The sequence below is a fragment of the Streptopelia decaocto genome (assembly GCF_964273445.1).
Source record: "Streptopelia decaocto genome assembly, chromosome: 13".
Lineage (NCBI taxonomy): Eukaryota > Metazoa > Chordata > Aves > Columbiformes > Columbidae > Streptopelia > Streptopelia decaocto.
In genome coordinates, this window is record NC_138668.1 from 1951271 (window position 1) to 1976260 (window position 24990).

Sequence of the window (24990 nt, forward strand, 5' to 3'; positions counted from 1 at the left end):
CTTGCAAGTTGGAAACTTGCAGGGCTCAGCCCTGAAAGCTTAGCTCTCTGGCTTTGTTTCCACACCACCTTTTCATTAGCTTGATAAAATTTGCATAATTTACGAAAAGCCATTCACCTAATGATGGGCAGCCCTTCCCCTCCTCTGTCAGCAGGTAACTTAGGGTTTGGTGAGAAACAAAGAGGATGCAATGGGTTTAGGAAAAGCATTTGTTTCCTTTTCTGAGTCCCAAAGACTGCTGTGTTGAGCAGTGTGCATCTCCCCGCCGTGCTTACCATCTACGTAGTACAGCGCTGGGAAATGAGAAGAAAATTATGTTTGAAAATGGAGTTGTTGCCAGTTGCTAGCAGTACAAATAGTGAAAAAAATCAGTGTCTGAGCTCGGCTTTGACACAGCTGTAGTTACCCCTTTCAGATTTAATGGCCCAGATGGGGCACAGCCCAGGGAACGATATTTAGTTTTTTAAAAATATATTTGTTTAACATGACAATCTGTCCTCTAACAAACCCGGCTTAATGAGTCGATGCGGTTAGTCCCTTCTCATTACCTCGCGTGTTGGGAAGGGACAGCTGGGGCTGGGTGGCAGGGGACACAGACCCATGGAGCAGAAAGCCAGGCTGCCCTCAGAGAGCAGCTGTGATTTTCTGTGTGTCACAGGCCACTCCATGTCACCTCGTCCCTCCCTGTGCTCAGCCCAGTCACCTGTGTTTGACTGAGACGGTTGTATCAAAGGCGTCCAGGCTTGCAGGCACCAGAATAATAAACTACTAGTTGCTGGCTCCAAGCTGCACATCCCGAGAGAAGGTTAGGTTGGAATCATAGAAATACTTCAGTTGGAAGAGACCCTTAAGATCATCGAGTCCAACCATAACCTAAATATAGCCCTAAACCATGTCCCTAAGAGCCTCATCTATGCGTCTTTTAAACCCCTACAAGGATGGTGACTCCACCACTGCCCTGGGCAGCCTGTTCCAGTGCTTCACAATCCTTTCCGTAAAGAAATCTTTCCTAATCTAAACCTCCCCTGGCAACTTGAAGCCATTTCCTCTTGTCCTATCACTTGCTACTTGGGAGAAGAGACCAACCCCCTCCATGCTCCAAGCTCCTTTCAAGAAGAATCAGGTCCACAGTAGACGCAAAGGTGATTAAAACGACATCACTGAAGGAGTTTGCTAATGCAGCATTACGGCCGGCGCAATAATGGCTTTTCCAAATACAGGCATCAGCCACTTGTGCTGTGTTCTTAGTTGGTGATTAAGGAGAGCTCCATGGGAGTTTACAGCTATGATGGGTCTTTAATGCACCCACAGGTAAATCAACCCACACCAGAGGGAGGAAGGGGGTGGGCAGGGAGCCTGTGAGGCTGCCCGCGTTACCCGCAACCACTGTTCTCCCAGAGGTTCCTCGTGGGATGATGCCAGCAAAGCCTTGCTCTGGATTGTATTTTTCCTTTTTACATCTTTTCCATAGAGAAGCCTCATACGTCCTCAGCCCATTTCATGGACCTTCCCTGCGCTCAGTGCTGCCGGGGAAAATTCGCAGCCGTGAGGCACCGCCGGCTCACGGAGCAGAGCGTGTCCTGCGAGTGCAGAGCCTGCTCCTCTAGCCCCCTTCCCGAGGTGTGTTTGGGAGCTTGTTGGAGCACAGCAGTCCACAGACATGGACTGATTTCTTCTTCTCTGCTTCCAGACACTTCTTTCACTTCCACAGTCCTTTTCAGCTCTCTTTCCTAGCTACCAAACTGGAAAGGAGGAATGCGGAGTGCTTCCTGACGGTTGCTATGACTATGACTAGTAGGGATCACTGCCATTATCTCTTAAATTTATCCTGGTTCCCATGTGCAGCAGCCTGGACTTTACTGCTAGTAGAAAAAACTTAAATACATAACTAGGACAACCCTAAAGCCCAAAGAAAAACAACCAGTGTTTGTTAGCTTGAAGACCTGAGGGAGGGAGAAAGGGTCAATCCTTACATCAGACAACATCCAGCCTCATGAAGCTGAGAATCAAGTGATGCAGTTTTTCTCATAAGGCAGTGTGACATAATAAAGATCACATCTTTTAACTATTGTGGGAAATCAGCTGATCAAATTGAGCTAGTCCGTAATTTCGCTGCAGGCCGTACGCAGGGCTGTTCACTCCCAACAGTAGGAAGTGTGTGTCATAGCCAAGAGCTCTCATACACCCCATGCCAATGGCTTGTATTAAACCGAGGGATTCAAAACGAGAAGGAAAAATGAGGCGCCTCATCAGTAACATGCCTGATCAGCTCACTATTCCCAGAGGGCAGCCAGGCTGACTCCACAGAGACGGAAAGGGGAAAGAAAACCCCAGCAAGTTCACAGCTACTCACACAGAAACGCTTCCGCATGGTGCCCGCCCCTCCTCGGCGTCCGGCTCGTTGGACCTGCAAAGTAGCAGAGAAAACGCTATTAAAAAATTCAAGTCTGAACATGAGTTTCCACTGAAAGCAGATGAAAGTGAAATGTGAAGCTACAGAAAGAGGCGCTTCGGTAAATCTGTCCATGACACATGCCTCTGAGCAGCTCATAAATGGTAAAACTATTATCCTAAAGCCTCAAAGGACCAAAAGCAGTGAGCATCAGAGCAAAGTGTGTCCTGTCACCCCAGGTATAACACATGTCACATCAAAAAAGAAACAAGTTTCTGTCTCTTGTTGTCCCTCCTGCCTGCTGGCAAGATCACCCGCCAGCTTTCCTGTCCCCAGAGCACTGAGGTGAGGGACAGGCTGGAGGTGAATGTCAACGTTATTTCTAGGCAGCAAGGATGGGAAAACGCTCACGTGCTGCATCCTACACCCCAGGTGAGAAGGAAAAAATGAAGAGGCCACAAAGAGCTGCTTGGTGGGTGACCAGAGAGTCTCAGAGAGCTAAAAGCAGCTCTCCAAGGGGACCGGGTTTGTTTCAGAAGATGACCTGCCCTCCTCTTCCAAGGAAGCTGAAGAGGTGGTGATGTCCGATCTGTGCACTACCATGGCAGAACTCTCCCTCTGGGAGCCACAGACTTCACCGCTCTTATCAGAAAGTAAAAGTGAAGGTGAATTTTGCCAATCAAAACCTGTTTGGATCACGAGATGAGGTGAAGTGACCCGTATCTCACACGGCATCACCATGGGAGCAGGACCCACCCTGGAGCAGGAGCTGCTTTGAAATGCTGCGTGTTATCAGCGGAGCAGAGTTTAAAGCCTGGAAACACAGTAATATCTGTTAGTGATTAACTATGGTAACGTGCTGAAGCAAAGAAGCACTTCTCCTCCTCCAAGCTCATTGTGGACATGAATAAGTCCTGCCGGTGGGTGTAAACGAGGTCTTGTTCTCATTTCACAGGAACACGAAGACACTTGCTTGGCCTTCAGCTTAATGCTGATCTCTGAAATCCAGCTGGAACCTCACCCAGAAGAGAGCCTGGCTCGTACCTCAAGTTACTGACTTGATAGTAATAAAGTCTTTGAACTGCATACCTTTAAAAGCCAGAACTCTCCTCTTTTGTGCTGAACTGATGTGAAAAACCACAAATTGCCTTGTTGTCAGCCAGACCAAAGGAGAAGCACCACATGGTTTATTTGGGGGAGAATGGGGGCTCCCATAGTAAATCTATGATAGTACAAAATTCAAACTCTCTCTGCAGTCCTGGCCCAGCAGTGTGACCACTGCGTGGTGCTCCAAAGCCACCAGCACCCGTGTGTCCCCGTGGGTGCAGGACAGGGGGACAGTTTGGTGTGCTGGCACTACACACCCTGCAAGATGATTCGTGGTGAATGGGGTTCAAGGTGTCCTACTCACCCTGTGCTGAGCACCCTTAGAGGTCTCGCTCGTCTTCAAAGAGCTCCCAATAAACCCTGGAGAGCAAAACCATAAGCATCATTTTAGATTTTAAATCTCATGATTGGTTAAAATAAGAGAGAAAGAGAAAGGGAGTTAATTTTATTACTCTTATGGTATGTTTTCCATTATTTGCATAATTGTTTTAGTGCTAATAAGACAATTAGCAATTTAAAAGCTTAATAATTACCCAGCGATGACTCGCCTATTGTAGCTGAATGAATTTTTTAATTGTTGCTGGGGGTCTTGACATTCTTTTGCCCACTATCTTCTTGTGTTAGAGATGCTGTCCATGCAAACACGGTAATGCCAAAGGCAAGACACCACCAGCTACAGAGGACAGGAAGATATATTATAATAAAGGTCTCTTGAATTTAAAAGAGGGAGAAAGTACAAGCCCTATATTATCTAAATGCATGGAGAGGCAATACAGAGATTTATAAACCCGTCTGCCTTAGGCAAAGGGGAGTTGGACTCGATGATCCTTGTGGGTCCCTTCCAACTTGGGATGCTCTATGATTCTATAAAATGCTGTCTCTATAGAAGCCAAGCTATTCAGCTGGTGTGAGGCTGGCTTTAATACGCCCAAAGCTAACAAAAGTCTTACTGTTTTTAGTTTTAGCAAAGGACTCGAGTTCAGCATGAATCACCGTGTCCTGAACTGCGGAATGGCCAGAAGAGAGTTAACTGAGGGCAGGCAGGGCTGGGATTGTGTTTGTCGCCGACCGAGGTCACCGGTGAGGGTGGCTGGAGGAAGAGGATGGTGGGGCCCAGTGAACAGTCCCAGGAATAGACTCCACATCCCACACTTACACAAAGACAATAAGTAATGGAGATGGAGGTTTCCTCTCCCTTTATCGCGTGAGATTTCTTGCATGCTGCTCCTTGCAAAGGCTGGCTTCTCCTTCTCTACCTTTCCTCTTTTCTAGTGGCTGGCAAAACATTGATGCCTTTAACCATGAAATCCCGTTTGTTGGCTGTTACCTGTGGACCTCTCCCAGCGTTTCCGCTGTTGACGTAGTGGGTCGGGCAGATTTGCCTCTGAGCTCAGGTGCTGGGGCTTTTACAGCTCCCCAACATCAGGCATGGCCGGAGGCAGCTGCTGCTGAGTCAGGACACGCAGGCACCTCCCCGGTTAGTCACGTCCTGCTCAGCACCAAACGCGTGTGGTGCTCCAGGACAGCCCTCGCCGTTCCCAGGATGCACAACGCTGCCCTGAGCTGGGTCAAACAGCCGCATCCCTGCTCCAGGGCATCGGTACATGTGGGAGGTCACATTCCCAGCCACACCAGGCCTGGTGGAACGTGGTACGGTCAGGGTAGAGATGCCCACTTGTGCACAGCCATGGCAGAGAAGGTCCATCATGTGCATGCTGGACAAGTGTCCATCTCCCTCCTGAGGCTGCCACATCTGTGCCATAAAAACATGTTTTGATCATGGGTCATAAAAACATTTGATCTTTGTAGCAAAGAGAAATAATTTGCAGTGGGAAACCATCACAAGAGGTGCTTGCAGGGGATTTGTGACCCTTGATGCTTGCAGGGAACGGAGGTGGGACTTGGTCACCTCTGTGGGGAAGCAGCTGGGCTTTGAGAGGAGCAGTGAGTCCGCACCACGTTGGGATGTGTTGTCTGGAACGCGGATGAGAGAAGTGATTTCCACTGGGTGAGTCATGGGGGCACCACAGGCTTGGCCAGGAATGACCCTGCAAACCTCCTCACTGCTCCTCTTCTGAGCAAGGCACCAGCTCTCCTTGAAGACAGAGGAGATGGCCCCAGGCCTCAGGAAGAGCCCAGGAGACCCGTGAAGGAGAACGCTGTCAGCTCAGCAGCGATGGGAGGAGAGAAGGTGCTCAGCCAGGCAGAGATGAAAGCTACAGAGCCCGGATTAGAAGGCGGGCGGGTGTCAGGGCATCAGTAACGCTGCTGCTGTTTTAGAGCTGTCACGCTGCCTTTGCAGACAGGAGGGACGGGCTCCTGCCCCCAGCTGTCTCTGCACAGCTGGGCGCCCTGTGACAGTCCCCTTTCTCAGCCCTGATCTGGTTTCGGTGACGTGCTTCAAGCCAGGGCAACCTGCTCAGCTCCACTGGGTCCGAGCAGAGGGTGACAGCAGAGCAAATGTGTCGTAGGAACCTTCAACACAGCAAAAAGGAGAGAGATCAACAAATCATAAATGGTGGGTTTTGTACTGGGAGATCTATGAGAAGGCCCAGTAACTTCCACCCACATTCCCTCCCTCTGAATCCATTTCCTTATCTCCCAAAAGATGCTGCTGCTGCTAAAGAGGTGCTCCTTCCACCTTCTAAGGCACGTCTCTTCACACTGCCCTGCCGAGCCTGGCCCTCCTGGTCTGAGGTCATTAGGTAGTTCTGCCAACATCCAAGCACCCCCTGTACCTCCAAACGCGGCCTCCTGGAGCTGCTCTGCTCACAGCAGGCATGGACACAGCAGAATCTGGGCCAACCATACAACTTGTTTTGCCTGTAAATGTTTCTAGCTGCAGCCCTGATGCGGGATTTCCGGAAAGACCCACCTGCAGGGAGGATCTTCACCAAAGCACCGCTCTGTTGTTTTGACCCGCTGCCTTTGCATGGTAACAGTCGTGAGACACGTTCCTCGCTCCTTGATTCAAAGTCCTGTGCAAAGCCCTTTCCTGGCCAGTCCAACAAGTTCCCAGTTGTGCTCAGCCCACAGCAGCACCGAAAGAACCACGTCCCTGCTCTGACACACTGAGCAGTTACCTTAATGATGTCTGATAAGAGACTAAGGTAAGAGGAGTCAGTAATCTCACTGGGAAGCCCTTAGACCAGCATTAATCCTGCTGTCACTGAGCCCCTCAGGAAAACCATTTCCTTGACTTGATCTTTGTCAGCTGTTCCTCCACAGAATTTATATGTAGCTAATTGCTGGCTCCAGATACAAAGCAGATGCTGCCAAGGAAAAGCGCATGTTGCACCCTTAAGTGATGGCTCTAATCTCTTTATTTAAGGGCAAGGCTACTTACAGCTGATGGGAGATTCAGATCGCTCCCTTTTCTCCTCCCTCTCCAAAGCCAGCCAGCCATTCATTCGCATTTTGACCCATTAGCAGAAGCGCTCGGCTGTGGCGCTCCGCGTTGGCCAGAACGGATCATCTCTCTCCACCCGGCCACCCAGGAGGTCACAACCACCCCTGCCACCAGCAAGGACATGCAGACTTATTTACAACTATCTATAAAATTCCTCCAGGATTGTTGTCCTTAGAGTACAAGTGGAGTGCCAGAGGAATAGAGACAAATGATGTAGAAGCGAACTGGTGACTAGAATTAAGTGAGACTGGAGAATGAGTACATGCAGCAGCTATTTCTCTGGAGTAGAGGGAAGGAAGATGCCTCCTTTTTTGTCCTCAAACGACAGTTGGCAAATAAGCCATCACCCCTATCAGCAGATAAGGACCAGAGAGCAGTGGTCAGAAGAGGGAGGAACCGGCAGATCCCAAAGAGGAAACCCAGCTGCTTGTTCGGAGACTCCACTGACAGCGGCCAGCTGCTGGGATCTTTGCAGATGTACCAAGCAGTTCACTTTATATTTTTTTAAAGAAAAGTTTCCTAAGGAACCTCTTAGAAGTTGTCCTGGTGCTGACCAAACTCATCTATTACACCCCACTGACCCTTCGAAACCTCTTCCATTTCCTGCACATCCTGTAAAAGGCCACGATGGCGTTTGGCCATGCCAGGTCTTCCAGGCATGTTTTGTCTAGAATTACAAGAGGCCAAAGAACGGGAAGAGAGGGATGTCAAGCTACACCCAAGGCAGCACAGAGCAGAGAAAGGCACAATGGAAACAAAGACAATTTTAATTAAAAAACAAAAATCCCACCCACCTCCAGCAAACAAAGTGGAGTCTCCCCCTGCCCAGATCTGCATGTTCCCTCCAACACAGAGAGTGCAGAGACCCAAGCACAAGGGTCAGCGCTCCCTTCGTCTCTCCCAGCAGCTCTGCCTTCTTGGAGAGACAAAGAAACACCCCGAACAGACAACAAACCGACAGCCACTGCCCCAAGACCCCACAAAGGAAGTGGTCCCTGTTTGGCACAATGTTCAGGAGATTTTTCTCCCACAATAATGGCGTCTTAGCCAGACAGATCAATCCTTGCCCCTTTCTGATCTTCAGTCATCTCTCCTTTTCCAACACAGTCTGGCCTGCTACATCACCTCTTTGATCCACCAGCACACAGGATGAAATACACATCATCTTCCAGGGCTTCAATGCAGCCAATAAGTCCAGTCAAATGAATTCCTCTGGAAGTGGAGCTCCCAGAAGCACACGCTCATATCGTGGCCTCCATGTGCAGAACCTTCAAGGCCTCTGAAATCTGAGAGCTGGTGTCGATCTGGCCGTACATCCCCACCAGGAAGGCTCTGTGCAGTAACACCGCTGCGTGCTCTGGGAAAGGGAAAGACGGCTGAGCCCAGCTCTGACCTTCGCGAGGCCAAACATGCACCAAAGGTGGCAAATACCACCGTACCTTGGCAAAGGAGGGTGTATTCAGGCAGGTTCCTCAGCGCTGTCTGCACCACCTCAAAGTCTCGGCTGCCAAGGCAGTACATGAAGGTGGGAAGGAAATCTGCAGCAATGCTGGGAGTAAAACACAACAGTGTCAGTAGCGTCCAGATCACCATCAACAGGCGTGCAAGACAGGCAGCCAGCACCCATGAGTGACTCGGGACAGCCTGCGTTCCGGCAGTTCTCACCTGGGGTTGTTCTGGATGGAGCGCAAAGCCAGGCTGAAGGCCAGATTTCGGCAGGACTCCTCTGATGAACTCATCAGCTTCTGTAGGTTTGTCTGGGAGAAGATGCACAGATTAGGATCCGAGTGCCATCCAGGGAGCACAAACTCCTCAGACTTATATTACTGCCCCTCAGCACCAATCCAGCCCAGCACACGTCCCGCAGGTACTGGCTGAGCCAGGAAATCCCTGTCTGTAAGAAGGATTATTCTTGTTTTGAATACTTTAAAGTACCCTTCTGTAACCTTATTCCACATGGGACAGCTGAGTTTCCCCTTAGGCTCCACTGCTTTCAGAGCTGTTCTGCTCTCTCCTCGCCCCAACACTGGGAAGAGGGCAGAGGGTTAATTCTTCCTCTGACAGACAGAGAAGTGGATGATGATCCAGTATGCAATGAAGAGAAGATGGTAGGGGAGTAGATACTGCTGTCAGAGGGACTAACTGAAGTTAAATTTCTCCTGAAATGCTGCAACAACCACACAAAAAGCAGAGGAAGGGCAGTACTTCAGCTGGCTGTGCGACACTGGTATAAAGAATTTCTTCCTTCCAGTGGCACTTTGAGACATTAATACTCACAGCGAAAAAGGAGAGAATTTCTGGCCTCCGTCTGGACATCTCATCAATGTCTGTGAGCACCTCCAGGATGTCTGGGGGAAGACACAGGTTGAAAGGCGTGGCTAAAATTCACTAATCCAGCAAAGGATCTTTTTCCCTACGAATCCCACCTCCCAAGCAGTCAAGTTTTTCCACCTGCACACAGAGCAAGGGCAACAAAGGCATCCTTCAAAAAGGATGAGAACAGGTAGGTCACGTGCCAGATCAGCACATCGCACCCTGCCCAGGCAGAGGTCACCAGCACTGTCGTGCCATAGGCAGGGGAGGGAGTGGGGTGTGAGGTTGCAATTCCAGAACATCATCTTCTATATCTGAAAGATCTTCACAGAAAGCCTCCTTAAAAATAGTGTCGAGGCAATTCTTCCACCTATTTCTAGTGTGGAAGGAAACCTGTCACCCCAATACCTTGACTTCAGGCTGAACACAGGACACCTATGGTATCAGAAGACCTTTGGAGAGGAAAGATGTTGTTCCCATATGCCAGGTTAACATGTTTTTCTTCCATGAAAGCCACTTAAGGATTTCTGATGAAATCCTGCTTCTCATCTGTTTGGTTTTTTTATATCATTAAAAAAATGACATTCCTATCAGCACTCCAGACCTGGATTGATGAGAACCACAGTGCTCCTTGAATTACTCAAACTATCTCCCAGAGCACTTGCAAGATCCTTGAAGAGCCCCAAAGCAGAGGCATTTGCAGCACTACTGAGCTAAATGATAACAGCATCATAGGAAGCCTCTGTCACAGAATCACAGAAGGTTGTAGACAAATTCATCCAAAACAAAACCACATCCTAACTGCTGGAGGCTTCCAAACACAAGACTGAAACAGGAAACTACCCTGTAGCTGTCAGATAAGTAACAGTGTTGGCATCTGTCTGCATTTGTACAGCTCTGCAGGTCCTCACTTACCCTCAACCGTTTGGCCTCTAGAAAGCCTCTTCATATATGGGGCCATTTCAGCTGGTGTGAGAGGAGTGAAGAGAGACACGCTGACAAGGGGGAGAGAGCCAGCTGCTGCTTCATCTGGGAGGCAGAGAAAGAACAGGTCACTCTTGACAGTCCGTGTGGTTTTAACATGGAGACAGGTCCAGTGTTCCCTACCAGTCCAGTGGTGTATCACGAGCTGACCAGAAAAATTATAATACAATTCCTGGCTCTCATATTGTCTCTAGTCTCACCACAACTTCTGGTACCCCTCAGATACAAAGGGAAGGAACTTTCCTGAGCTGTTTTAATACTGAGTAACTTTCCCATGCAAGTTGTAAAGAAAACAGTGGAGAAGTGGATGTACCCTTAGGGTCTCTCGACAGGTCAGTCCTGAAGTGTGGCTGAGGAAGACAGAATCCACAACGAGACTCGCCCTTCTTAAGAGCTGCTCTTCTGCTCCAGTAGTGATATCACTGACAGGAAAACAAATTAACCCATCCCAGATACTGGTTCCAAACTGCTGAGTAGACAAGCGCTACTCTCAACTCTAAATACCCTTTCTTTGGGCTGTTAAGAGAAGAATGAGCACAGCGTAGAGCCCATAAAAGCATCTGTGCTCCAAAACATACAGCAGGTTCACCAGCTGGGATAACTCTTACTCCACTCAGACTCACCATCCTTCTCTTCATCAGAGCCCCTGTCCAAGATGCCGGTCTTACTAGGCAGGCTCAGCCCAGCCAGGAGGGACTTCAGCATTGCGAGGTCACTGTTGTCTGCCGACAGGTCACTGGGGAAGAGACGGCATGTTTAGCTTTCAATAAGAGCACAACGACAAGCAACAGCGCATATGTATATACGCTAAAACAAATAGTTTCTCAGAAGCAGAAACAAGATTTTTTTCCTTTCATCATAACTGGAACTCAAATGCATTTTTCCCCATATCTGCAGGTGGGACCTTGCAGCCACTGCTCAGGGACAAGCCCCTCCCGCTGGCCTCTGGAAATGACAGCAGGGCACTACAATACCTCAATAGGAGATTTAGACCATTATGTGAGTTAAAATCATCATCTCACTTCCTTGGGCTCAGTTTTCACCTATAAAAAGCGATATGCTGCTCATCTCAATAAAGATTTAAAGCAGCTAAAGGTGAAAAAGTGCCACATTAATTGCTATTTTGTCACATCCTCGTGATGTCTTTGGTCAGATTAGCTCATGGCAGCCTGACTGTGCAAGCTCTCCATGAGCTGACCATGGGGTAACAGGACGCTTACTGGAGTGGATCCGAGTGCTTCTGCAGGAAGGAGACAGCTGCCTGGGCATTGCATGTGATGTACTTGTGGATAAACTGGACGAACTTGCTGATGAAGGCAGCCAAGTGCCGTGAGGATTTTCTGTAGTTCTGAGAAAGGATCAAGAAAGATGAGAGTTAACAATAAAAGCAGTGATGCGCTGCACCGTCCTGCACCTCTGCGAATCAGGGAGTAGCTTTTTGATCTCCTGCCTTCTCTTTAAGCTCTCCAAGGTACCTGATACTTTCTTGTTCTCGGTTATATGAAGGTTTTCCCTTCAAATGGGAGAGAGCTGGGCTAGCCCTGCGCTACATGAGTTTCTCCCTCTGTCTGCTGGCAGCCCACACATTGATGGAGAGCAGGGACTTTCCTACCAGCAGCAGCCGGATGAAGGACAGGAGACAGTCCCATAGTGCCGCCTGGTGCTCATTCTGGAAGACCTGCGGCTGGAGCAGCTCCAAGATCCCCAGGACGTGGATGAAGAAGGTCAAGTGGTTCTGTTGCCTGAACTCCTGGAAATTGAGGTGAACACGGCCATGCAGCAGTGCCGCAATCATTGGCAAGTGCCTGAAATACCAAACAGAAGAAAATCCAGATCTAGCCTCTTCCTAGAAACACACCTCAGTTCCTGGAAGGAAGCATCCCTTCTCCTCTCCCAGGGTTCTGGATTTGACCCCTGTACCCATAGAATCAGCAGCTGCCAATTCCCACCCATATTCTGTTCTCTGGTCTCCACGAGGACTGTTTCCAGACAGGCACGGAGCCAGAAGAGGTGTTGCCTCATTATAAGAGATATGACTTAGCTGCATTTTTAATTTACTTTCGTACATGAATGTGGATTCTGTCACAATCACCATGACCGCTGAAATTTGTTCCCCTTCTAGGAGAAGGGCAGATGCTTTTCCATGAACGGCAGCCAAACAGAGGGTGAAAGGCGAGAGCGGTACCTAAGCAGCAGGATGGGATGAGCCACAGCCAGCTTCCTGCAGGCCATGTTGGCGTCCCACACGCGGCTTTCTGATGACTTGGAGTCACTGGTGTCTGCGAGGAGGTTAATGAATCTGTGAACCAGGGCATCCAGCTAGAAGAAAAGTAATGAGCAACAGTTAAGAAGTTTAAAGCGCAATCAAGCCCCTGGCTCTTCAGCAGCATTTCTCAATTCCTTTCCAGCTACAGATGGGGTTAATAGGAATTATTTTCAGGTAGAATCTGCGAGCAGAAGCAACATTCCAGCTGGCAGAAGATCTGAAGTCCACAGTCCCTACAGACATCAAAGCAGGATCAGACGCCTGCACACTTGTGCTTTACAGAAGCTTTTGGCACACAGAAGCTTGTGGAGCTTATACTATTTTACAGAAGGACATTGCAAAATAAACTACACCTGAGCACTCTGCTCCTGAGACTGCAGACAGGGAAGCGGCAATAGAAGAGTAAGGTAAATAAACCAAAATGAGCCAGGAAGCTTCTGCCATTCCTCTCCTTTTAGACTGGGCATGAAGGCGGCATCCACCGCCTCCACCATCCACCATCCATCCAGGCACACAACTAGAAAGTGGCTTTCCTATGCCGCTAACTTTACCTTGCAAGTGCTGCTGTCTCTGGCTCCTTCACTGGTGAGAAGCATCTCAGGCAAAGGCACAAGGAGCTCAGGTAGCTGCAGGTACATCTGAAGCAGAAGGTCCTGGCAGCATTTTCCCACAGAGCTGAAGGAAAAAGGGAGAGGTCAGCCACTGGTTACCATGTTAGTTCAACCAGCAAATATCCCAGACCCATCAGATCAGTAGCAGATTGTGTAAAAGAGCAGCTACCACTAATGTGAATCAGTGTTTTTTCAGGCTTTGCTTCTTTTGAGCTATTCAAATTATTCAGAGTCTACAGGGGTCCATCGTTAGGCCATTTGGAGTCGGAAAACTGCAGTTACAAAGGGGCACAGGAGAAGAAAGCTCAGCTTACATCTCCAGTGAAGAGTTCCTGCACGTGGTACTCACAGTCATCCCCATCCCAACTGGAAGAGCAGCCTGAAGCACAACTGCTCAGACTAACCAGCCTGTTCTCTACACACCTGCCCTCCCCGGGCCCCTGGCACAGGCTGTGCTGGGAGGCCCTGCAGTGAAACGGCAGTGGAGATCACTCAATATCTTTTCTAACACCACCACAAGCAAGGTTAGGATTAGGTCAGTTTGTTTCACTGCCACAAATGCACCTTCTTCCTGTTCTTCTCACAGTGCTAACACAGCTGTTAGGAAACAATCTAGTCTCCATTCAGCTTTAAAACAAAATCATAATGGTTGGAAGAAGAATGTGTTATAAACAGTAATTCAAAGGACGAGTAGGCAAGAAATCCCACATTAGGAACTAGTAATTTAAAATAAACACTGACTTAAAAAAAACAATCAAAAAAACCCCCACACATGGCAAGCATTTTGTCCTGAAGATCTAAAAGCAAAAGAGCCTTGAGATGCCCCCTTTAAAGTCCCCTTCCTAGTCCAAGTACCACTTAAAATGACAAGTAACTACAGTTAGAGTAGATAGTGCTCCCCATTTTCAACCCCACCTGCTTCCCCACTGCTGGATACAGCCGGTCAGATACTCCGTTACTTTTTTGATGCTCTCAACGTCCCCATGAGAACAACTGAGCAACAAAGGCAGTCGAGACTGGATGAGTGTGCACGAGGCCTCTTCTGTGTTCTGGTATCTGGTTTCTGCTTCAGCCAGGATCAGCTCCACCATGCTGATCAATTCTGATGCCTTTAGGTGGAGCACGAATTCCTCACGGCGCTTCTGTAAATGCAAGAGAACACTCAAAATGAATCCAAGCTGAATCCCCAGATCCTTAGTTCCTCCTAGTCACACCTTCCCCAACTGGAACAGAGCATTTCTTAGGAGTAGACTTAAGAATAGTCCCAGATCTAGAGCTCTGAAAGCAGGCACCACAGCCCCAAATGAAATCTCTTTACCCCTCTTCTGCTTCTGAACTCATTTACTTCCAACTCAGAAACCATAATTCAAGGAAGAGATGTAAACTCCTTTTATTGGTGAAATGGGAATTATCCCCCACTGGGTTCTACCTTGCTCACCACTGTAGCCTGTGCCTAGACATTTATCAAATATTGTGGCAACTGCTGCAGAGGAAATGCCAAGTGGGAAAACTTCTGTGCGTTCATGTCAGCTTTTTGGACTCCAGATTGCCACTGTAATACATAACACAGAGCAGCGAAGTAACCAGCTGAGGTACAGGCAGCAAACTTGGCATGTTGCGCCTGTGTCACTCCAGCCACCTCTTGGGCCAGGGGAACAATCAGGCAGTGTGAAAGCATCGCCTCTCACTCCAACCAGAGAGGAATCTTGGAAGAACTGAACCACTACCTGAGGAGTCCTTTGATCCCTTCCCTGCCAGATCCGAGGAATGTGAATACAGGCCCACAAGAAATCCAAGGATGCAGTTGGGTCAAACCTGCAAGATGACAAAAGAAGACAGATTCACAATTAGAGTCAACGCAGCCCTCAGGCAGCACGCAAACACAAGGTAGTGTCTCTAAACATCACAAGTACTGTGAAGAAACATCTGCAAATATAAAAATAGGATCCATTAAGTCCCAAGAAGGGGTTTGGTTCTGTTCCCAGATTGTGACTAAATATTTGTTGCAATAAGCATGGCACAGGGTACAGAGCTGAACAAGTGCCATTCAGCAGGAGTGTGGCAGCTACGTGGAGTCTTGCACCACAAGACCAGAAGTTTGTCGTCAACACAAATAATTGGTACAATCAGACCAGTGATCTTACTGGCCCATTGTACAGAAGATCCTGGCTGTTATCCTGGATTGCAGAGACTAATGAATTGTTAGTGAGCAATAGATCAATAATAAAATAATAAGCAAGCTGAAATACTGCCAGCTTTAGAAGTATTGCTAATTTAGTCATGTCTTGCGTTACACCTATTAGGTGTTAGCATTTCCTGGTCCATAAGTGTAATGAGTTTAAGCAAGATACTGCTATAGTGGTGCTTCAGTATTTGAGAGCAATGTATAGAAGTTGAGAGCCAGGGCTGCTCCAGAGATCAGAACTGGAAGCCTGATGCCAGGAAGGGGGTTAGAGAAAGATTGGTAACGGCATTTAGTAGAAGCAAAAGATCCAGCAGAGCCTGCCCAGGTACAGACACCGCCGCCAGTTTGCTATCCAAGCCATCTTTCAAACCCCACGTTCATAAAGATTATTAACAAGGACAATGCTAGATGGATTACCCAGCGATTAGCACTTCCTATTCAAACACAGCCAAATCTTTATGTGCTGCTTCCATCAAACAGCAGGTAATATTTATATCAAGGTACACAAATCAGCATGACTGAAATTAGCATCCTTCTCACAAAGCCTGGTTTTGGCTGGGTTACATCTCCTGGCAGACACACCACGGAATGTGGCAGCTCTTGTTCTCAGCTTCTGGTTGTTCTCTCAGACATGATGAGTTGGCCAACCCAAAACTCCTTGCTAGGCCCTAAAAACAAGACTCACCTTTGCTCCCGGTTTCTGCCAAGCAGGAGCCTGATGCACTGGTGCAGCGTGTTCCAGCTGGACTGGTGAGTGAGAAGAGCCAAGAGATATGGGCGGAAGGACGGCACCTGGGACCCTGCCTGAAAGGACCGAGCAAGGAAGAGATGTAATACACAAGTCCTTGCTGTAAGGTGGATACAGAAGATCTTGTGTATGGTAGAGAAGGATGACAGTCCAGGCAGACAGACAGCACAGAAGACAACATGTGGATTTAGGATGTGAATTGCAGTACTTTCTAACAGAACATGGCATCAGCCGTGAAATCCAGTTTTCGTCTTAGCTTTGGCACAGTACTTCTGGGCAATCTATTAATCTGTGTGCAAAAATACCAAGGAAAACACAGCTGTCTGGGCTGTTATGGGACTGTGTTGTGTCTGTAATGCGCTTTGAAGTCCTGAAAAGAACAGAGCTGAGGAAATAGAAATATGAGATGAAACATAAGCCTTGCACTGAGGAGGATGCACCAAAATCCCCCTCCTAGTCAGCCAGAACTGATTTAAAATTGCTATAGGAACACATGGCAAAACATAAAACTACGCCTTGTCCTGTTTCCAGGTGCAGGTCTGTGCCCTGGAAAGGTGGCTTCAGCCTGGCGGTGCCTCTACTCAACAACTCTTACTTTGTTCCAGGAGAACAGTAGCTTCTGCTGCAAGTCAGGGCAGCTGCTGATCACCTCTGGGTCCAGCATCTCCAGCCAGTCGTTGAGAAGGCCAGAGGAAGGCCCCAGCCAAGCTGCTTCATTACTGAGGAGAAAAACAAGCCAGTGTCAGTGGAGATGTCACAAACACAGACCTCCCAGTGAATTCCCATCATTGCCTAAGCTCACCTGCAACTGTCCGGCTCCTTCTTCACCGGTGTTTCTTCTTTATCCTGGAGCAACAAGGAGCTCACCACAGCAATTGGTTTCATGGCAGGAAACCTGGCAGTGGTCTCAACAGTAGCTGAGAAGAGGACAGTCAGGAGTTCCTCCAGGTACGGAGAGTGAGTTTCGATTAGACCTTGGAGGACTAGCAGGGGAAGAAAGATGTCACTCATTAACTTCAGGATATGGTGAAAGCTATGGAACCTTAGAGTATCATGAAGGCAATCAGGCCAGCATTCCTGAGAGCCTGACTCAGTAAGGAAGAGTGAAGCCATTTTTATGTGGGATAGTAGGCTTCTATTTCTCATTTTGTTAGTGGAAGCCAATGGTTTGCTGAGAGACTTAATCCCAACTCCGAATCACAGTTTATAAAGCCACATACCAGTGCAGGGGAAGGAGTGATACAAGACAGGACCAAGTTTAGATCAGTTCACATTTTCTGATCCAGGCGGAAGGCAGCGTCCCACAGCCTGCACAGTTCAGGGTTGGAAGTTCAACCTGATGCTGCAAAAGGGCAGGAGAGCAGAGGGATGGCCATACCTTTGTTGATGAGCTCTGGCTCCACATTACACTTCTCGCCCGATTTCAGGGTTGCGATGATGGCACGTACTGTGGAGCTGATCAAGTCAGGGTCACGACGGAAATTCAGAGCTTCTGTGAGGTGCAAGAAGCCACCACGAACTGCAAAGAAATCACAGCACTGGCATCACAGGGCCGAGCCAGCCCCCACATCAGGCTTCCCTTCTACAGATGCCCCATGTGGATCCAGGACACAAGTACTCAAACACACAAACACACTACACTCTACTGCCATTTTACTCCCACCAAACCCCTTGGCAGCTCTTCTGCATGTTACAGGCATGTGGCTAAGAGAAAACCCTATAATCACAAACTCATTTCCATGCCTAAGCTCTTGGTTATAGACTCCACTTCCCCACAGATGGCAGATGATAAACAACTCTACAAATCACGATGTGACCTTGTTACAGAGGCATTCTTGCATGCTCATCTTCCAGGACCACAGCTAACTCAGAATTCCTGGCCTGAGCAATTGGAAGCTTTCCCCAAATGATCTGCTATGCTTGATGAGACGCTACCAGGTGTTTACAGCAAATTCCCAGACCTGAATCACTTCTCTGCATCCTCATGGGGTTTACACAGCACGGTACAAAACCTCTTTGCTACTCTGTAAAACCAGCCCACCGAACTTTCTGCTCTGTTTTGTTCCTGTTCCTTTCTTGTCCCACTTAGTCCGGTCTGGGTCCCGTAAGCTGCGCAATGCCAATACCGTCACTGATCCTGTGCCTCGAGGAGTACTGCACAGCTAAGGCCTTCAGCTGAGCACGCAGGGGCCCATCTTCCACCGCAGGGTTCTCCAGCCACTGCAGCATCTGCATGAGGACTTTGAAGAAGAGCGAGGAGAAGGCGGTGTCTTGTGGCATGCAGCGCTGGGGAGAACGGCAAAAGAGAGTTGCTTGTACACAGTTCAAGAATACAACAAAGATAGCAGGAAAGATGCAGACAGTGGCACATACTGACAAGAATACCTGGAGCACACCCACTCTCTTGGACCATAGCTCACTGAAGCAGCAGCAGCAGCTTCTAGTGTACAAATGCAAGGCAGAAGGCTCAGTCACACAAACAATACCACTCCCAGCGTAACTAAGGGTAACTCTGTGCCTTCTTTCATTGTGATTAAAAGAATGAGATATTTCATTGGATAAATCTCAGCCTGCTCTGAAGATTTCTTTAAAGAATTAAGGACTTCAGCTCTCAAGTTGTCTGCAAATGCCCTGGATTGCAAGACATGTCCATGCTACAGAACAGTACAGATTAGAGATCCCAATCCCAACAAAGAGCCACAGTCACAAATCCACAGTGCTGCACAGTTACCAGACTAGGTAAGGTCCACCTAACCCTGTATGTAGGCCCAGATTCTCCACAGCGCCAGGTTCATGTGCTCAGCCTACAACCCAACGTTTGTGTCCCTCTGTGTCATGCTGCCCAGGCTCCATTTCCAGCACTACACACGTAGAGGGTCTGCACACAGCAGACCACATGCGCTGCAGACTTTGTGTCCTCCTCACCTCTCTTTGTTAAATGCTACAAAGATTCTCGTTTTACATCTCTCACCTGATACTGGTACAACTGGCGCATCAGCGGGCAGGAGATGAAGTGGTTACGATGCATCGCCATCACCAGCGTACCGCTGTGCGGAGAATTCATCAGCGCAGCTACTGCCTGGAGAAGCCGCGCTGTGATCCCCGTCACCTGCTTGTTCCCTTGGCGGACGCGGGCCAGCTCCTGCGCCAGGGCCTGCTGCAGCGCCAGGGCGAGCGGGCGCAGGTTTGAACTCTGCCATCGCGGGTCCGGATTTAATGGGAAGAGCTGGTAGGATACAGGAGGGAATAAGTTTATGAGAGCAAATGAAAAGAACTGCTATACCATAGATATCCTGAGGCAGATAACTGATTTAACTTGTGCTAATACATTACAGTGATTATGGGCTAACTGGAACCTTCTGATGCAGCTTTCTCAATATTTTAGTGCCTGGTACAGGAGTCTATGTAACCCCAACATGCCTATCAACACTGACACTGTGAGGGAATCACCATAATACCCAAATACACGCAACCAACTTAGCCAATTAATTCCCTGTAGGCTCCTTCTGGAGTCAGTGGAGAGAGGGAAGCTCTGCAAGCAGACAAGCCAGAGTACAAATGCTGTTTGCACAGAGATTTGCTGCCAAGGCCCTGCGAGCATTTCACAAATCCTCCATCCACTGCTGAGAGGAAAGGCACTATACACAGAACAAACAAGGTGCAGAGACAGTAACACCCTAGGAGGCACTGACAGTATTAGGCACGATCAAAAGCCACATCATGTTCAAACTACAAGAAAAAAACCCTTCCAGTATCAATTCAACCAGGCTGTGATGGCAAAGCCTCGCTGCATGCAGGGCTTTCATCCTTAGTGCCTACAAACCCTGCAGAAGGAAGGGGTCAGAAGATGCAAGTGTAAGGAAAACAAATTTTGTAAAGCTGCTGCAAGAAAGTAGCTGATCAGCTAGAGGTTATACCAGTACCTGCAGAAAGATGCCTGCTAAATCATCTTCTGGGCCCAGAACCCGGACCTGGCTTAAGGCATGGATCCGGTTCTGGCCTTGAGTGTTCTCAGGACTAGATTTTGACCTTGCAGTCTCAGCACTGTCTGCAAGAGGAATAAAAGAAAAGAAAAATGCTGTTACAGTAGCTCGCATCTGGAGCCCCAATGCTGGATCACATTCACCTTCATGGTCTCTAACTACCAAGGAATTCAATAGGCTTTCTGTCACGGCCAAGCAAGACCTATTTTTCCATATCACTCAGAACAACTCATTGTAGTAAATTCCACGAATATTGGAATTTCTCTCTTTGCCAGGAGCAAAAAACCCTAGCAAGGACTGGTGTCTAACTGTAGCTTGCTGATATATTGCAGCACAACCCATTTTGAAGGCAACTTTTCATGTCCCTCTCAACCACAACAGAGGAAGGGAGGCTGGAAGACTTTGCTATTCGGAAGCTTAGGCTACCCCAGGCAGTACCTCGGCGGGCTGGTAAGGATGCAGTGAGCAAGGAGTGGAAAGTCTGGCCTCCCGTCGCTCCTCTCTCATGTTGAACTTCCACAAGGTGAGCCATGTAGTCTGAAAAAGGACAAGATACGAACACATCATCATCTCTCCCTCTTTGGCAAAGCAGAACAGAACTGGTTGCTGTTTGTACAGCTCCCGCAATGAAGGGAATTGGCTGTTCTCATGGACTTTGTGAACATGATGCTTTTAAGCCCTGTTGGCTTTTTTTTTTTTTACAAGTTAGCCTCTCAACTACTTTTTAGACTCTCTGCAATACAACCTAGAAAATCCTTCTCTATTTCTGGAAACACAGCCAAAGGCCATCCAGAAAAGCTCTAGGGAGGTGCCTACGGTGACAACAGGCTGCCAAAGCAAACTGTGCACAGAGTGCGCTGAACTAGTTTGGGGTTTTCCAAGGAAGTCACAGGAGATACTTGTGAAAACTGTTCAAGGAAAATGAAAATGTCTACTCAGCCTCATATGAAAGCTCTTACTCTTGTCCATGATGTTCTGCTCCAGCGTCTGCGGGTCATGAGACACAGCCTGATCCAGGTACTGCAGAAGTTTGCTCATGCTGGAAACTGGGATTCCAAAGGACTGAACAAAGAGAAGCAGCTGCTGCGGCTCCAGGTCCTGCAGGGCTGAAATACACACACACGGAGTCTTCAGCCCTCTGAATTGCTCACAGAGGGTCATCTTTATTACCTGATCTTTGTGCTGTTGGCTGGACCACAGTGACACTTTAATGACAGGGCTGCAGAGAGCCTAAAGCCAGAAGTCTGACAGCTGCCTACTATGTTTTCTTTGCTCTGCAAATCATTGCCTACTTATTGCATCTTCCAGTTAATTCACTCACTAGTTAATTTGATCTGTTTAATTTGATCAAAACCTCAGGAACCCAATCATTCGTATTAAAAAATAACTTCTACCCTATCTGTTGATGGCTGCAGGCAGGAATTATTGAATAATTCAATCACTGGCTATAGAGAGCTGTCATTTAATTACTAAGAAAGGGACAAAAGCTGAATACCAAGAAGAAAAAGAGCACTGACGAGCTGTGCAAGGACAAAAGTAACTACCGGTGTAGCTTACATCTTTCAGACGCTGCTCCCCACGTTGCAAGCACACCATGCACTATGGAAACAATGCTGTGCCCGTTGTCTGGTGACCGTATAGCTTAGTTCAGTCTGAACTGTAACAAAGATGAGACTCCAATTCAGAGTCCTCCATTTCCTTTAAATTACACAGAAACCATAATATCTATACAGATTCACTACCCTACTTTAAAAGTAATAGTGCCTGCATATAAAAGCCAGCAAGATTCAGCCCTTGGATCAGAGTGGGAGCAAACACCTTCCATTAACCTGTGGGATCTGACAGTTAGTGAGGTTGTAGCTGTTCTCAAACACTTGTTACGCATCATGGCTGAGTAGGGAATCACCCTGGGACATCCCATAATATTCCCCGCCCAGAACCAGCTCATATTCTGTACATCTGTTTGACAGCCCTAATCTATTGTTTTGTTTAGACTGCGAATGTCGCAACATCCAGAGCCACACTGCTTTCTAAATGTGAGCTCCCTGCTCAGCTGCAGGGTCTGCAGTGACTGGTGTCGCCACCCAAAGGAATCCAAGCAGGACTGGGCACACAGAGGACTTGAGCAGAAGCCTCTCCCTTTGCTTTCAGGAGGGTCTGAAACACTGACCAACGCCCCCCAGGCTCACCTGCATCCACGAGACGCGGGACCTCAGAGCGGATCATCCGCAGCTTTAGCCAGTCGGGGAGCAGCAGAGCCTCCTCTGAGGTGTCAACCAGAAAAGCAGTAGGAAGGGGCTTCTTCTCCGGAAACCATATATCCAGCAAGGTGTAAAAATCGCCATCCCCTGCTTGAGAGTGAATACAAAATTATTTTCTATGTTCATAAGCACGTAGAACACCTTAGCCTTTTCTATACAAATCAATATATCAAAACACTTTATTGTTCAAAGGTTTGAGACAACTTGGGAATAAACATTGTAAAGTGGAAATAAATGTGAACTACATATTGAGTGCCCTGTTCTCACACTACAAAAACTCTCGAGTACTCCTTGTTTAGCAGGGAGAGACACACCATCATTCTAATATTTCCTGCTGTCTGCCGAAGGAAAAAATAAACCTGCAAATCCTTCACTCTGTGCAGCAATATTCCAACAGATCTTACAGCTACAAACAAATATTGCAAGGGACAAGCCTGTGAGTAGAGGATTAACACCAGCCTGACCTGTTAGGAGACGGCAGATAGAGGGAAGGTTCTCAGTATTGTCCATGACCCCTTGAATAAATCTCAGCACTAACCTTGAGGCGGCCCTAGTGTCAGGAGAATAACCATGGCGTGAACCACGAGGATGTGCATAGTGGCTGTTTCCCCACTAGTCCAGCGAAGAAACACCTGATCCTGAGACTCTGACTGGAAAAAGGCAGAAAACAAAACCAAACCAGTATGAACAATGTTGGGGAGAGAAAGGAGAATGAGATCTGTGAGATGCAGATGAAAGGAAAACATGAGAACAAATTTGTCAAACCAAAGTTCAGCCCAGCCCAGTATATCCAACAGTGGCCACAAAAGATACTCAAGGAAAAGTTAAATAAGTTTTTTATGTACACATACACTTGGCTCTGATACTATGCCAACTCCCAGTTATTTTTGGATCAGGGAATTCTTGAAACAGACGTGATTTATACATACTCAGCAACCCACAATGGGCTTCTCTTTTGTTACCTTGCCCACTTCATTCCAGCTGCTTTAGCAAGGCGGGGGGCACTCACCCAGCTGTACACCTCCTCGCCCTCCTTGCTCTGGCGCATGCGTTTGATGTAGCGAGAAAAGATGGAGAGAAGAGCAACAAGCACTGCATCTGATTCAGCAGAGTACGAGAGCTTGGAGAAGAGGTGAGACATGATGGTAGAGCGTTCCACTATGAGTCGGGCCACATCCTGCAAGGGGAAAAGTTCCATGAGGTCTTTACTGAATGACACAGTCAGGTCCTCCTGCTTCATTGCATCACATTCTCGAGTCTCCATCATCAGCCCAGTTAACACCACTCTGGAGATTAATGTGTAGAGTCAAGAGTAAAACCATCACAACAGGGAAAACACCAGTGTTTTCATGCACCTTGTGACACCTTAGTGTCCCTAGTTGTAGCACACTTGCATTCTGATGCCTCCCATTACAAAGTGAACATGTACCTAGTAAAAATCTGTGTTTCTCTGAAGAAACAGATATACTGACTTACCATTTAACTTTCTCCACATATCTAAACAGATCTGTGGAGGTAGAAAGAGCATAAGGGCCTTAAAAAACAATGAAAAAAAGGCAACCAGAGATAGAACTATGAAAAAATCATTGTTAAAAAAAAAATCTTAACAAATCAGAAATCCAGTTTTGGTTATAGGAGAGTACATATCCCATCACTATGGTTCCTGACTTCCCATTCTCTCCCCATATACATGTGACTGCAGTTTTAGCATCTTCTTAATTGTGAAACATTACCAGGTGGTGGGATTTTTTTCAAACCAGTATTCAGTCTCACACTCCCCATAGCACCTGAGATGGGATGCTAGACTGGAGGTTATTGCTCTGATACCATTTCATGATATGAAAGCAAAGACACAGGTTACTTTCCAACATATCCGCAGAAACACAAACACAGAGTTAGCAGATTCACATGCTCCTCCAAAACTCATCCTGCTGGTACAGCAGTAATGTGTCTGCCACTGTCCTGAGCCACAGCAGCGGTCCCCTGTGCAGCCCAAGCAACCCGGCCTCTCACCAGAGCGAGGTCATTGTGCTGCCCCTGCTCCTCCACGGGCGCGTGCTGGGAGAGGTACACTAGGTAGGCACTGATGGTCTGGGGATCTGTCTCCATGTGGATGGCCTAGAATGAGAATTTTTCTCATTAGAAATCAGGATTTAATGAAAATGACCACCAGCATAAGAAAACTTGTTTTCCAAGCATGTGCATGTCAATAGTGCACCCACACAGAGTTTGCTCAGATTTGTTTTAGCACGAGCACAACAAAACATAAACTTGTCCCCCCTTCCAGCTACTAACACCCACCTGTTGCAAGGCAAGAGCTGTTGTTGCTCGAACGCTGTCAAACAGCGGCAGCCTCGGGAGGTCTCTCAGAAGCCACTGGTACCCCTGCAGCAGTTCAGAATCGCCAGAGTCTTCCTCCATGGGGTGATCTTTCTCCTCTCCGTCACGCAGTCCTCCTTCCGACAGCACCAAGGACAGGCCCTGCAGAAGTCACAGGGACACAGCTGTTGCATTTGAAGCCACAGCCAGACCACTAGTTTCATACCAGTAAACAGAAACAAGCTTCAAACATCATGGAATGATCCAAACACAGCACACAACAGGTTTCATATCTCATACAATGCGTTTGCTTGACAGCTACCCTGCGGGAAGTTTCAGTCCTCTGGAAGCATAACCTGTTGGAGCTCTCTGCCATGTTGCTTGCCTTGACTATGCTCTAGAGTACCAGACA

The 24990-nt window shown here is 47.9% G+C and overlaps 1 protein-coding gene across 2 annotated transcripts in view; it reads right to left on the reverse strand.

Annotated features, from left to right (window-relative positions):
• Positions 1–7657: 7657 nt before the first annotated feature.
• INTS1 (integrator complex subunit 1) overlaps positions 7658–24990 on the reverse strand; it is a 28993-nt gene continuing 11660 nt past the window's right edge. The window contains exons 22-47 of one of the 2 annotated variants that reach the window (XM_082064877.1): positions 24561–24740; positions 24273–24377; positions 23269–23436; positions 22798–22909; positions 22188–22346; positions 20958–21104; positions 20437–20535; positions 19939–20063; positions 18987–19241; positions 18142–18301; positions 17394–17534; positions 16818–16998; positions 16611–16734; positions 15953–16071; positions 14810–14897; positions 13998–14224; positions 13023–13146; positions 12391–12524; positions 11818–12010; positions 11426–11553; positions 10829–10941; positions 10137–10250; positions 9186–9256; positions 8574–8665; positions 8348–8457; positions 7658–8265 (exon numbers count right to left, since the gene is read on the reverse strand). In XM_082064877.1, the coding sequence (XP_081921003.1) occupies positions 8150–8265; positions 8348–8457; positions 8574–8665; positions 9186–9256; positions 10137–10250; positions 10829–10941; positions 11426–11553; positions 11818–12010; positions 12391–12524; positions 13023–13146; positions 13998–14224; positions 14810–14897; positions 15953–16071; positions 16611–16734; positions 16818–16998; positions 17394–17534; positions 18142–18301; positions 18987–19241; positions 19939–20063; positions 20437–20535; positions 20958–21104; positions 22188–22346; positions 22798–22909; positions 23269–23436; positions 24273–24377; positions 24561–24740 (3585 nt within the window). In that variant the 3' untranslated portion in view covers positions 7658–8149. Of the gene's footprint in view, positions 8266–8347; positions 8458–8573; positions 8666–9185; positions 9257–10136; positions 10251–10828; positions 10942–11425; positions 11554–11817; positions 12011–12390; positions 12525–13022; positions 13147–13997; positions 14225–14809; positions 14898–15952; positions 16072–16610; positions 16735–16817; positions 16999–17393; positions 17535–18141; positions 18302–18986; positions 19242–19938; positions 20064–20436; positions 20536–20957; positions 21105–22187; positions 22350–22797; positions 22910–23268; positions 23437–24272; positions 24378–24560; positions 24741–24990 lie in introns of both variants that reach the window. The other variant, XM_082064876.1, reaches the window with a different exon arrangement.